At 41.0% G+C, this 13517-nt stretch overlaps 1 protein-coding gene across 2 annotated transcripts in view; it reads left to right on the plus strand.

Moving 5' to 3' along the window:
* TBC1D12 (TBC1 domain family member 12) overlaps window positions 1-13517 on the plus strand; it is a 45169-nt gene that overhangs the window by 13857 nt on the left and 17795 nt on the right. The window contains exons 2-3 of one of the 2 annotated variants that reach the window (XM_035137804.3): window positions 897-1020; window positions 9783-9839. In XM_035137804.3, the coding sequence (XP_034993695.1) occupies window positions 897-1020; window positions 9783-9839 (181 nt within the window). The remainder of the gene's footprint in view (window positions 1-896; window positions 1021-9782; window positions 9840-13517) is intronic. The other variant, XM_035137805.3, reaches the window with a different exon arrangement.

Here is a 13517-nt window from a genome sequence, read left to right on the forward strand (position 1 = left end):
TTCTCCCTGGAACCTGGACCCACTGTGCATGGGTTATTTTTGCTGCCATGCCCACATATTTAAATCTTACAGAAACTACAATCAAATTTCAGAATCTAGTCCCAAAAATATTTCTTGTTTAAAGTTGGCTAGGCAAACTGGTACTTGTTTTTGATTTGTGTATGTCTTCCTAGCCCTTTTTCTGCTAGAATGTATACTTTGAAGCAAAAATAAAAATACATTGAAATATCAGTATTTCTGTTTAATGATAATAGGCCTCACTTTAATAATAAAGGGCCTTCCTTCAGCAAGATGCTATAAATCAGAAATCTTTAACATACAAATGCTTGTTTATAACAGGGAGGCCATTCTTTCTTTTACTGTATTTTGCAAATGTGGACCAAAAAGTAAGAGTAACTGCTTACTCCAATATTACTTGGCTAGGAGATGGGACTTAGGTCAGTTTTCTCGCCAACCCCCTCCCCTTACAGCATGCCAAACTCTTCTCCCCTTAGACTTGTTCTTCCATGGCTTGCCTGGGCCACCCACCCACCTCTCTCCTCTGACATGGCAGCATTGGTGTGACGTGGGCTGCAGCTGCAGAGCAAGATAGTTGATGTGGTGCTCTCCTGTCGTGTCTTGACTACTTCTCCACAGCTCACCTGGAGCCCCCAGTCACCTGCCTCCTCCTAAGTGCTGTGCTGTTAACTAGGCCTGACCAAGGGAAAGTTTTAAAAATATTAGTTTCATAAGTTTTGACATAGCAGTCTCTTTCCCTCTCCTTACCACCCCGGAAAAAATCTGTAGAAAGGAGCTGTGATTAACTGTTAATCTTGATATTTAGGTTTAAGAAGTTGGCATCAACTCCAGCAAACACACCTTCCAATTTTAAACTTATTTGTTGTTTTTTTAAACAGGAACTTCTTTGCTAAAAGGACAAAGGAACTCAAACCTGCTGTCCACAGTGCTCCTGGCTGGAAGTTGTTTGGAAAAGTCCCACCAAAAGAAAACCTACCGAAAGACTCCAAGATAATTCAGCAGGTGAGTATCTGTAAATTGATATGCATTTTGTCCTTGGAATTTCATAGAGCAGACTTCTGTAAGGTAGTCCTGCTTAATGTTAATTTATTTACTAGGGACTGCCACTCCTGCTACTGTTGCTTGCCTACCCTGCCAATCCCACTATCCCTCACAGGTCCATCAGCCCTCCCAGACCCCTCCCAGCTACTTCAACACCCCACCTGCCACCCCATTCCCCAATCTTCCTCTCCCATTGTTTGCCCCAAACCCTCCTCTCCCCCACAGTCTGCTGGAAACTCTCTCCTCCCCACCCTTTCACCGATCACCCCAGTCTCAAGATCCTGCTGCTCTGCCCCTTGCAGAGGAGAGGGGAATGAAGAGGGGAAAATCTTTCTCTCCATGTTCTGTGAAGCCGACAGAATGAAGTGTGTGGTTGCGCAGGCAGGGTGAAGAAGAGAGTTTCTCTTCTTCTCTCCCCTCTTCTCTTCAAGTAGCAGTGGGATCTTGAGATTGGAGCAAGTTATTTGCGGATGCGGAGTGGGGAGGTTTCCGTGAATTGTGGGTGGCGGCGGCAGCAAGAAGGGCGGGGAGCATGGGAAGACCTGCCTGCTTGCTCATTCTAGCTGGCTGCTTGCTCAACTGGGCCGCTTGCACGTTCAGACCCCTGTTGTTGGGTGCAGAGGAAAGGGTGGGTGACACAAGGAGCATGGAAAGGTCTTCCTGGGCTACCTGCCTACCCCCTCACTTGCTCGCTGTGCTGGTCAGCCACCCGCACCCTCAGCCTGCCTGCTTTGCTGGCTGAATCTGCCTGCTGTTGCCGTGTGACTCACAGCATGGCCACTTTATTCCTTACAAAAATATTGCAGGTGAAACTCGGGAAAATTAGAATATCGTCAAAAAGTGCATTTATTTCAGTAATGCAACTTAAAAGGTGAAACCAATATATGAGATAGATGCATGATATGCAAAGCAAGATATGTCAAGCCTTTATTTGTTGTAATTGTAATTATTTGTCGTTAGGCGGGTCAATTATAAATGGAATGTTATTAATGAAATGTAATAGCGATGTTTATTTTTGTATTATTGTAACTATTTGTTTTATTACTGTGGAATTTCCAAAAGAAAGCATTTGTAAAAATTAAAATAAAAAAATTATAAGTTGCATTACTGAAATAAATGCACTTTTTGACGATATTCTAATTTTCCGAGTTTCACCTGTATATAGTAAGATAATCATTTTTACTCTCCTCTTCAATCCTGAAGAGTTCTCACAGTACCTAAAACCAGTGCTTCCCCCTCCTAAAAAATGTTTAGGGGTACTCTCATTTTCCTACTCATGTTGAAATACTGCCTTTGAATGAGGCCAAACTTAGATTCACAAAATGTTTAGGGGTATGCGGCCCCCTCCCCTGAAAAAAGCACTGCCTGAAACAGTTAAAAGAAAATTCAGCTGAAACTTTTTTCAAGAATAGTTTTGAGTATATGTTCACCTTAACAAATGGATGGAAATGTAAACAGAAGTTGCTATTGCTTTGTGGCAGCCACTTGCAGTTGAATAGTTTACTCAGAACCCCAGAAATCTTTTAGTCTACAAGCATAAGAATAATAAACGTTCTGTACCCGTGGAGGTGGGGAACAACTAATTTGGGTTAGATGAGGCATAAAATGATGTGACAGGGGTTCAAATTATGGCTTCAATTTAAGTTTAAATAGATAGGGAAGTTCTTACATAAATGTACACTTCATTGCACAGTTCCTACTTGGTAGCTGCATGTGTGAACATAGTCCATTAAAGAGATCTATTGGTAGAATATATTAAATCAAAGTAATTTAAATCTGCAAGAAAAGAATGGCTTTAAATTAGCTTTCCTATTCTGAAATAAATATATTTCCTGAAGCAACATGCATCTTAGCTAGTTGCTAGAACAGAGGATGCTATTCAACGTTAGTTATACTTGGACCCATTGGAATCAAATGTGTTGCCCATTCTGAGTGTGACTCTCATTGTCTTTATGAAACCTAGAAACATAATCCAAAATCTGTGCTTTTTGCACTGCAGAATTGTATTGGTTTTAGAGACTAGGCACATTTATATTCATCTTGAATCAAATCCCATTGAACAAAGTGGGTTTTTGGATGGGATTGGACTGTTAAGAACTTTGTCTGGAACTTTGTAGATGTGTATGCTGGTTGTTATTAGGCAGAAGTAAATATCTGTGGTGTGTGTTTGGCAGTCCTAAATATTCATAATTTGCAGCTGAACATGTTGCAGAACTCAAGTAGTCTGCTTGTTTATGAAACTTGTAACTCACACTTCAGTGGCTGGCTGGTATTGCTACAAATAATACAAAACTACCAAAACAATAAAACAGCAGTGCAGTGCAAGATAAAATGGCTAACCAGTAAATTTAACTGCAGTTTAATTGTGAGCTTAACCTCACAGCAGCAGTTAGAGGACACACAAGAAATTCAAGATTTCTCATATGGGTTTGGTGGATGATACTGATGAGCTATGAGTTGGCTCTCATGGAACCTAGAGCCCTTGACAACTTCCTGATCCCAGTCTGGAAGGAAGCCAAAAATATGACTTTGTTATTTACAGTATTTTATCTCAGACATTTTGCATTATGGTTCATTCTTGCACAGAAAAGCAATTATTAACTCTCTCGCACACTCTCTCTGTGCTAAATGGTGGTAAGTTTTTTATATGTAGGCTTTAAACTACATGCCCTTTCAGATGTCACTGGACTCCCAACTCCCATTGTCTCTTACTTTTGGCCGTGCTGGCTGCGGTTGATGGGAATTGGTGTCCAGCACCCCTTGCTCTATGGGTTTTATTTGCTGTTGCCTGTGATACCCCATTCACACATGCAAGCTCTTGCTTGTTGATAGTTTCTGGGGCCTGGCACATACGGTATATCCATGTTCATTCAGTACTTCATGGCTTAGTGGTTACAGTGTTGATTAAAATTGTTCCTCTTTCCTGGTGTAGTGAGTATCTACTTGTGAGACATATTTGGCCCACCAGGGCTTCCCTTTTGGCCCACAAGGCTGTTTTGACCAAGCCATGCCCACCTGCCCTGGTAAGGGCGGATCAATGACTCCGTAGCCCAAATGGGAAGATGTGGTGGAGCAAATCTGGCCTGTGGGCCAGAGGTTCCAAAGCCCCCAGCAACTAGTTGATTGTCAGGTGCTTCAGCACTGCACTTGATGTCATCATGTCTGTCACATGATGTCATTGTGACATCAGAGTGACTGGTAGCAAATTTTGGGGGTGAGCATGGGGTTGTAGGGGGAGGAGAGGAAAGTGAAGTTCTGTTGTGAAAGTGGGTATCCCACTTATGTTCAGACAGTGTTGGATACAATCCTTTGTCTGCAATTCCTGAAAGGAAGATAATCCATTATTGTGTTGAAGCAAGGTCTCTTTTACCTTTGCATAGAACTTCAGTAATGGAGAGAATGAAATCCATGCTTTTGGTCTCTACTGCCAGTCAGTGTTTCAACTTTTAAACCAGTGTTGCTGTGTTACTTTCCATCCAACACTAAGGCAAATCTGGCTGTTGAACAACTGTGTATTGGATGTGTAACATTGAGACATGCAACTTGCTTTCGGCTGCTAGGTTGTTAAAAGCAATTGTTGTGCTGTTGTAAATGTTCATTTTGTTTTTTAAAAAAAGAAATAAAAATCTAATTCTGAATAAAAGCAATTGGTAAAGTGCATCTTCACTTGTGAGAAAGCCGGAAGATTTTACTTGAATCTTTCTCTGAACCATTTCCCCATCATCCATTTTTAATAGCTTCGTTTGAAGTTTTAACCTCAATACGTTATTCATACTATGGTCTCATTTCTCTGTGAATAAACAAGCCATTTACCTTGCACTTGAACCCTAAATCTAGTAAATCTATATATAGTAAGGTATTCTAAGATTAAAAGCTGAAACTGAATACAGACACTATGAAATTAACTTATATGCAGAAGTGCTTTAGTTGTAGAAATTAATATTTCAGATATTGAAGTTGTATGTATTTATCATTGTGATGGATTTTGTTAACTGGATTTTTAAATCTCTGGCACAACACATGTGGCTACATACTGTCATTGGTAAAAATAAATAAAAGCAGCAGCAGCAGCATTTTTTTCCTGCACCATACATGTGAAATGCATTTTTTGTAGTTAAAAACAGTAGATAGTAAATAAGTTTTATGTTTTAACTTGCATATTGTTCCTTTTGTTCTAATATTTTCTTTAAACAGGAGTATTGCATTTTCTGAATGCATGGCTTAAAAGAGTTAAGCATGTACCTTATGCTTTGTATAGTTAGAAAGTGACTTAGCCCAATGACAACGAACTCAAAAGTCATTGCTTTTGGAGGCAGAGAAATTGCTCTTATGTAACTTATTCTCTTTCAATCCAGACTTACTGAGACTTCCAGGGTTCTGGGAAAGGATTCAGCTGACTTCTAGAAATAGTTTGGTGTTTAGAAAATAGTGAATCAAAATGCAGGACACTTCTGTGGAATGTGAATAATTTCCTGTAGAGTAGCTATCAGCGAGGGTAAAAAGCATATTACCATTGATTAAGGCTGCAGTCCTAGGTACACTTACTTAGTGGTAATCCCCAGTGAATTCAACAGGACTTGCTTCCGAAAAGGCATGCTTAGGATTACACTGTTTATGATTTGGAATCTTATAAGTTTACAAGCAAAGCTACAGAAAAATCAGTTATGTCAGAGGTCTGATCATGTTTCAGTTGCTTTACTTCAGGATAATGGTCAGGGTCCAGACTGCTATGAAATTAGTTTTGATCACTTCTCCATTCCCACTTCCTCCTTTTATTTCGTCTGTTCTCCTTTCCTCCTCATCTGTGCTGCATGACAATTTTTAAAACAAAGAACAGTTTGCGATAATGTCAGAAAGGTTGTTCAAAGAAAAAAATAATGCAAGCCCAGTGGAACATCTGTATCGCTCACTACTTTGCATGAGACTAAGCAGCTATTTTGATCTCCACTGAAGAATCAGGTAGAGCAATGTTACGGTTGGGTAGGGGGGAGCAAAGGTGGAAGATCTGCCAAGCCTGTGCCAGTGGAGCAAAATGTGTGTGTGTGTGTGTGTGTGCGCGCGCGCGTGTGTGTAATCTGCAACCTGCATTTTCCTTCCCCCTGTATCTTTCATCTTTTAAAAACTTTGCTTCCCGTTGGTTTTCTCTTACTCCAGCAACATGATAAGCAGGGCCATCTTAACCATTGGTGCGAGGGATGCACGGCTCCGGGGCGGCAGGCCGAGAGTCCAGGGCCGAGCCGCTGACAGTCGAGCGGAGCTCTTCTACTGCGGGCGGCTCTTCCCTGGACTCCAACGCTTGCCCTCGAACTCGCACCGAGCTGCCCGCAGCAGAAGAGCCTGCGGCGCTCTGACGGGCCCTGCTCCGCTCGGCTGTTAGCTCTTGCTCCAGCTGCATGGCGGCTAACTATTTCAATGCTGTGCCCGGAGTGCTGTGTAACGTTGTGGGCACTGCATGACGCATTCTGTTGTATGCACCGCAACAAGTTTGGCAGTTCTCTCCCTAAGAAAAGGTCAACAACTTTGGACAACCTAGGGGCGCTGGGTGGATATTTGTACCCCGGTGCTGCATATGCTTAAGATGGCCCTGATGACAAGTATAGCATTGCTTCCCCAACACTCCCCTGAAATCCCTACTCCTGCTGCCAGAGAACTGAAGGCAGAAGAATAACTGCATCAGAGATTTCTTTGGTTGTAACTTGCCTGCAGAGAGAAAGATCTGGAAATTTTATGGGCTCAGATCCCTCCCTGTGTCCATAGGATTGTGCCCTTAAAAAAAATATTGTATATCATCCGGCAGAAAAAAGAATACGTTTTTCTTCTTCTGCATACAACCAGTTACTTCTAAATACTTGTCATGGCATCAGCATGGATTGAGATATGTGATGAATAGCAACGTTTCATGTTTTTTTCTCTATCTGAAAAACTTATGTGATAGACTGCATTCTTTAAAGTGCCTCAGCAGTTTTTGTTTGGGATGGGAATAATTGCAGCTCCTAAAATCAGCAATTTTACTTCCCTTTTTTAAAAAAGTCGGCTTGACTTTTCTCTCCTCCTTTTTGCTCACCACTTCCTTTTATTTCTCTCACTGTCCTGGTAATCTCTCACTATACATGTGTATGAAATTTTAAAGTTCTTTAGCAATCTCTAGAGTATCAGGCTTCCTTAGAAATTGGTTTAAAAGCAGTTGAATGGTACTAGTCATAGGAAATTGGACAGAGTGTCTGTCAATGTTCGAAATTTCCATTGTTCTCGGCGCATTTTGCAACAGGGAATTTCATTAGCACGAGCAGTTTCTGAGCTCTGGGCGCAATACTGTGCCCTAAGATTTCAGATTAAAACCCTTTTCTGCCACCCCGCGTCCAGCTCCTCTCTGAAGACTGGAGAAGAGACCCTCTTAAGAATATATGGGGGTGGTCAGGGGAAGGACTGGACCATGTGAAAAATGAACATAGTATTTTAGCTGTAGTTCATTCATTTTCAGCTTTATATTCTTGTTATAAAAAAGTGCACCTGGAAATTCCATTGTTGCGCCCATAACCTAAGTTTAAGGTGCTGTTTAGCTCCTAGCTTTCATATCTCAATTTCTAACACTGCAGGGTGTCCAAGGGTGGTTTGAGCTTGAGTTCATTGAATAGTGGTTTTTCTAAAAAGTTACATGATAAGGACACATTGGTTTGCTATTTGAAGAAAAAGTCTGTCTTTCAGTACAAGCTCCATGGAGCGTCTAAAATAGCTCAGCAAAGGTGACGTTAATTGACACTTTTCAATTAAATTGTTTAGAACATTCATATTGATCCTGTGACCTATGGTATTCTGTAACATCTGTTACCTATAAGTGAGCATGGTTTATTGCCCGCAAGATCAGCAAAAGTATGTTAAACCAGCAACTAAGTATGTTAAACCAGTTAACAAAGTTCCTTGCTTGCTAATAGAACCTACTACTACGCTGACACAATGTGGGGAAATGTTTATCCCATCAGAGAGGTGCTTCCAAGGTTATGGAAAAAGATTCATAGATAACTTGGCGTGCTTGGTGCGTGAGCTTTTGCTATCAAGATTCCTGGTATCTTAGTTAAACTACCTATCCCATGTTCATAGACTTTCTGGAATAATATTGCCATAGTGGGTGGCTGATCTGTCACTAGATCTCCCAAGGACAAATGGAACTGGAGAGAAATTTGCTGGGCCCTGGAAGGCTGCTAGTTGATTTCCCAACCAGTGTTCATACCGAAATCATTTGCTTTCTCTGGCATGGGGAACCTCTCTAGGTTTGAAGTATATGTTTGGTCACATTGCTATTAGTTTGGCAGGGTTTACATCCTATTCTCAGTAGCCCCTGTTTCTGCCCCTCCTGATACATGATGATGTAATATTAGTCAATTTGTACAGCCTTTTCAGTACTGCTTCAGGTGTGACGCAGTCTGTTTTTGTGCTAGTTACATAGGGAGCAATCTAAACCCCTCCCCGGCACGAACAGGTTTTATGGAGTGGCAAGACCACCACTGCACCTGCAGCTGTGCTGTGCATGGGGGCGAGCAGGCAGATTGCTGTGCCAGTCTGGAGCTGGAGCAGTGATCAGGCCCAAATGGGTCCCAAGGCCACTATGTGGCATCAGCAGGGATGGCTCTTGGGATCTACCGTATTTTTCCGTCTATAACACGACCCCCTATTTTTTGGGACTCGCCTGACTGTCGCTGCCAAACAAACGCCTCTACGAAGCCACCGATCGTCTGCCCGCTCACTGCCAGCCGCCGCCAATCGCCAGCAGGCCTTGCTGCACCATCCAATCCCCCACCCGCTCGCTGATTGCAAACCACTGCTTGTGGCCACCAATCGCACATCCCCCTCTGCACTATCCATGTATAAGACAACTCTCAATTTTTAAGAATTAATTTTAATATAAAAACCTCATCTTATACACGGGGAAAATATGGCAATTTATCCTGGCCAGGCCAGCCCTTTCCCCACTCCTGGGAAGGGGAGCTCTACTGCTTTCACTCCAGAGGCAGTGGCCAGTGGAAGGCTGGTAAAAGACCAGCAGCACTGTTGGGAGGGGTTTGATTTCGGTGGAGGTGCATTTGCCCAATCCAGCCCCTGCCAGCCTGGCCCAAAGGAGGTTTGAATTGCTCTGCTAGTTTAGGACATTGGTCCCTTGATGCATCTTTACTGCTGTGCCAAATGCTTCATAAACAGAAATGAATGCTAAGATAGATCTGGATTTAAACATGCAGATAATTTCCTGTCGAGTTTCTTCCCTGCTTAGTCCTCATGGGGCCATCATTTTAGCTATCTAAAGCATATGCATCTCACTAAAAAGATTTAAAACTAGTAGAATTTACAGATAATATTATCAAAAATACCTTTCTAATTGAGAAGATCTGAAGACTGCTGGCTAGGGCATGACATAGTTATGAAGGCCGTAATGGATTATTATTTTTGCCGTCTTTACGTATTATACAATCTGTGCCTTAAAGTCTCGGTGGTTTTCTGATAGAAGCTTTGAAATTTAGCTTTTAATATAGAGTATGGGTATATGTCCTAAATCTGTCCAGTGCCTCAATCTCAGTCTGCATTGGAATTGAACATGAGCAGGCTTGAAAAAGCAGTACGCACTGGTGGTCCATACAAACTGTAAAAAAGAACATAAAGTTTGCATGCATGTTGCTGTATATTAATGGTTGTCAATTGTTTCTCTAAGGATTTACTTCTGTTTTTCTCATTAGGATGAAAGTTCTGGCAGTGTTGCATCAGTATCTACACTCAATCTATTAAACACAGGGGTATGAAATTTAATATTTTTCTATCACATTATATGCCATGCATGGGATCTTTTTAGCAATCATTGAATTAGATGGCATATCACATAATTGTAGCATGAGTTAACAGTACTAACTCATCAAGTCACTGAATACCATTATTGAAAAGCAAGTTTTACTCATTTCCCTTGTTCACGGTTTGCAAATTTGATATGAATTTCTTTGTTTTGTTTATTTCATTTGAAAATGTATCCATATTAATTGTTGCAGTTGAATGAAATATTCATTCTTGTTCACTTAGCATGTGGCTTTCAGTAATTTTTAAGCAATAGTCTACAAATGTTTTCAGCAACTTCACTGACGTCTGGCTGTATAGTGAAATTAAATAATTGTAACAGTTTCCTTTCCAATGTTAAAGGTCGCCATTCCAAGTGGACTGGAGAAGGGAAAATATGCCAGAGTTGAGCTTGGCAAAGGCTGCAGCTATATTATAGTCCGAGGAGAACTTCGTTAAAAGCAAAGGGCTCGTTTTTTTTCTTGACTAGCTGTAATCATAGTAAGCTCTTATCCACGGAGCAATACTTTCCCATTGTATTAAGGCCAGCTATTCTCTCTGTTCTGCCACTATTATCTATGAGCAACAAGCCTTGGTGCTTTTCTAGATAAATGATTAAATAATGAATACGCCATCTAAATTGGGGGTGTGATCTACTTAAAAAATGTGTACCCCTCTGTTCTCTTGTTCACTCAAAACTCAGGGTGCTTGTAGATCACTGCTTATTAACGTGTTAAACTAAATTCTCTTAGTATCTTGAACCTTAATCCCAACCCAGTCTAAAGTAGTATGTATTTGAAAAGCCGATTTTCAGGCCATCTTGACTAATGAGTCATTTAGATGTTATTTCCTCTTTCAACCATTTAATCCCCTAGTTTCTAACTACTGTATTCATTTGTTACTAGCTTTGAATAGGGAACAGCCTGCAGTAAGAATATTGGCATTTGAATGGGGTCATGTCAGATAGGAGTCCTATTTTCTCCTCTTCGTCAAATACACTACTACATCAAAGTGTCAGGATCCCCATCTGTTAGTAACATAATTGGACACATGCTGAGAGAATAAAAGAATATTTTGGCAGATGTAAGAGAGCTCAGATTGCTGGAGCTAGTCCCTTTCCCCCTTTTCTTCCTGTTTATCTTTGTGCTTTTCTGCCTTTAAAATATTTGAGTGCCTTTCTTTGAATTATTATTATTATTTGCTTAAGACCTTAAGGGTTAAAAAAAAGCGCAAATGTTAACCCTAAAAAAATGGAACACCCTTTCCCCATCCTCTGTTTGTTTTGTTGCTGTGGGGGCGGGGGCAGGAGGAAGGATGGCATTGAGTTGCGGTGCCTTGTGAATCCTGACACTTGAATCTATTGGAACTTGATCATCAGTAGCACTGGAAATGATACTGTTTTCTTTAGAGAGAGTGGGAAATGCTGATAGGCTGACTCTGCTTTCTCATCTTTCATTCTCTCCAATTTCCCTTTCTTGGGGTAATTGTATGTCTGTTGCCATATCTACTGCCATTCACACTCTATGCTTTTTAAATTCCTTTAAACCTCTTTATAAGGCTTGCTTTTTAATATCTTCCGAGTTGCTTTTGCTAGAATGTATCAACAACTCCTCTCTCTGATGCAAATTCCTGAACTTAAAACGCTGCACCTCTCTATACACTGGCTTTTGGCACTTGATGTATTTTTAGGACCCAGCTTATTCTGTAATTTTAAGTTGTTTTAAACTGTTTTAAAACATTGCGCTTTTATTATTGTAACCCACCTTGGAACAACAACAACAAGCCAATCCTTAGGTTTGGAGTTCTTTTTTGTTTGTGGCAAGGTAGACTTGTCAAGAACAATGAAGTACTTGGGTTTCAGTTTGTTGAATATAACATGTAGTGGGTTCTGCACTTCATTTGAACACAGTCTTTGTTTCATATCCCAGAGAATGATGCTACTTGCAGCAAAGGGGGGGGGGGTGAGTGACATGGTGCCCCTACCAGAGATAGACTCTAAAATACACTTTCACAACACTATGACAAAGGGTTTTCTTCTTTGCTTCCCTCAGTTATCTTGGGATCTCCATTTATAGATTATCCTGGTTCAATTTATTGGGGGGATGGTCGGAATTATCAAGAGACTAGACAGAGTTGGAGAACTCTGTTCAGTTGACTGGGTATCTAGGAATCTATTTTTTCTTCAGTGCAAGGGCCAGGAATAGTATTTTATCAGGCTTACAAAGCACACACATTTTTTTAAGAGAGTTGCTGCCTGAAAGGTTATGAGAGGAAAAAGCGATGGAGCAGGGAATATTTATAGAACTATCAGATGTTTAAAGTTCTAATGAAGAAAAATTCCCAACCCAGTAAAATATTATTGGAGTTGGGGCGCTTTAAGATCAGGCTTCCCCAACCTGGTGCCCACCAGTGGTCATTCAAGCTGGGACTGATGGGAGCTTTAATTCAAAATATATGGAGGGCACCAGGTTCAGGAATGCTGCTTAGGATGCTGTTACATGCTTCTCACCTGAACATTTGGGGCAGCATCACACATTATGCAATGATTACACTGTTACACTAGTGTTTCTCCCTGAAAACATATAACATGTGATTGATATGCTTTAAACCGATGCATTACATATTTTTGGAGGTGTCATAATAGTCTGATATGGTTAATAACTGGGGCACTCCAGATATGTTGGGCCACAGCTCCCATCAGTTCCCACCAGCATGACCGAAGTCAGGAATGATGGAACTATTATAGTCCAAGTCTCTAGAGGCCACCAGGTTGGAAAAAGCTCCCCTAAGGAAGGCATACGGTAGGTATAGTCAGTTTCCTGCCATGCATGGTTATCTTCATAAGAGACACTGCATTTCATCTATCTGATATTCCTTCCATACCTCACATTATGTCAAATAAGGTTTGTCAATTGGCAATCCAGAAACTCAATGTTAGGAACATAGTTATTTTATTTTTACTTTTGATTCATGCACATAAAGTACTGTCTCGAAATGATTGCTACGCAGGCAGTTGAGGTTCATGAACATATTTGATATCTCCTTGGCTGGTGTTTATAGCCAATAACAAGTCACAGCGCAACAGTGTTAACTTAAATTTTACACAGTCAGAAATGCACACTATTGCTCAAATGGCAAAGCATTCAAACAAGCTTGCTTTCAGTTTGTCACATCACAAAATAAACAAGGAGTTAAGTGTTCAGAGTCTTGCGTCCCTTCCTTGCCCTTTATGCATTCAGTACTGGCACAAGGAAACTTGTGTCCAAAATGGCATTCTTAATTGATTTTCTGTCTTACAGACAGTAGCAATTGTCAAGAAATTGCTGTGTGCAGGAGGTACCTGTCTCAGCTAGCCTATCTAAAAGTGCTTTAGCAAAGGCTGAGTGTAGCTGGTGTTTGCATTGTGCGGGCACAGAAACTGGTATCGGGTCCAGAATTCAGTAGCTTGATAATTTCTAGTCTTTGTGGCTGGAAAGAGAAACTTGGAAATATTGTGGGTAGTGCCTGGTAAAAATTAAAACAACAACAACCAAAACAGATGAGGCAGGGTAGGGTTTCTAGGGCAAGGCTTTTAATGGTCACAGGGTGAAGCTTTATTGTACTGAAGAGTTTCCTGCCACTATCTACGATTAGCAGACATTTAAGCA

This window comes from Zootoca vivipara, chromosome 5 (genome assembly GCF_965207765.1).
Source record: "Zootoca vivipara chromosome 5, rZooViv2.hap1.1, whole genome shotgun sequence".
Taxonomy (NCBI): domain Eukaryota; kingdom Metazoa; phylum Chordata; class Lepidosauria; order Squamata; family Lacertidae; genus Zootoca; species Zootoca vivipara.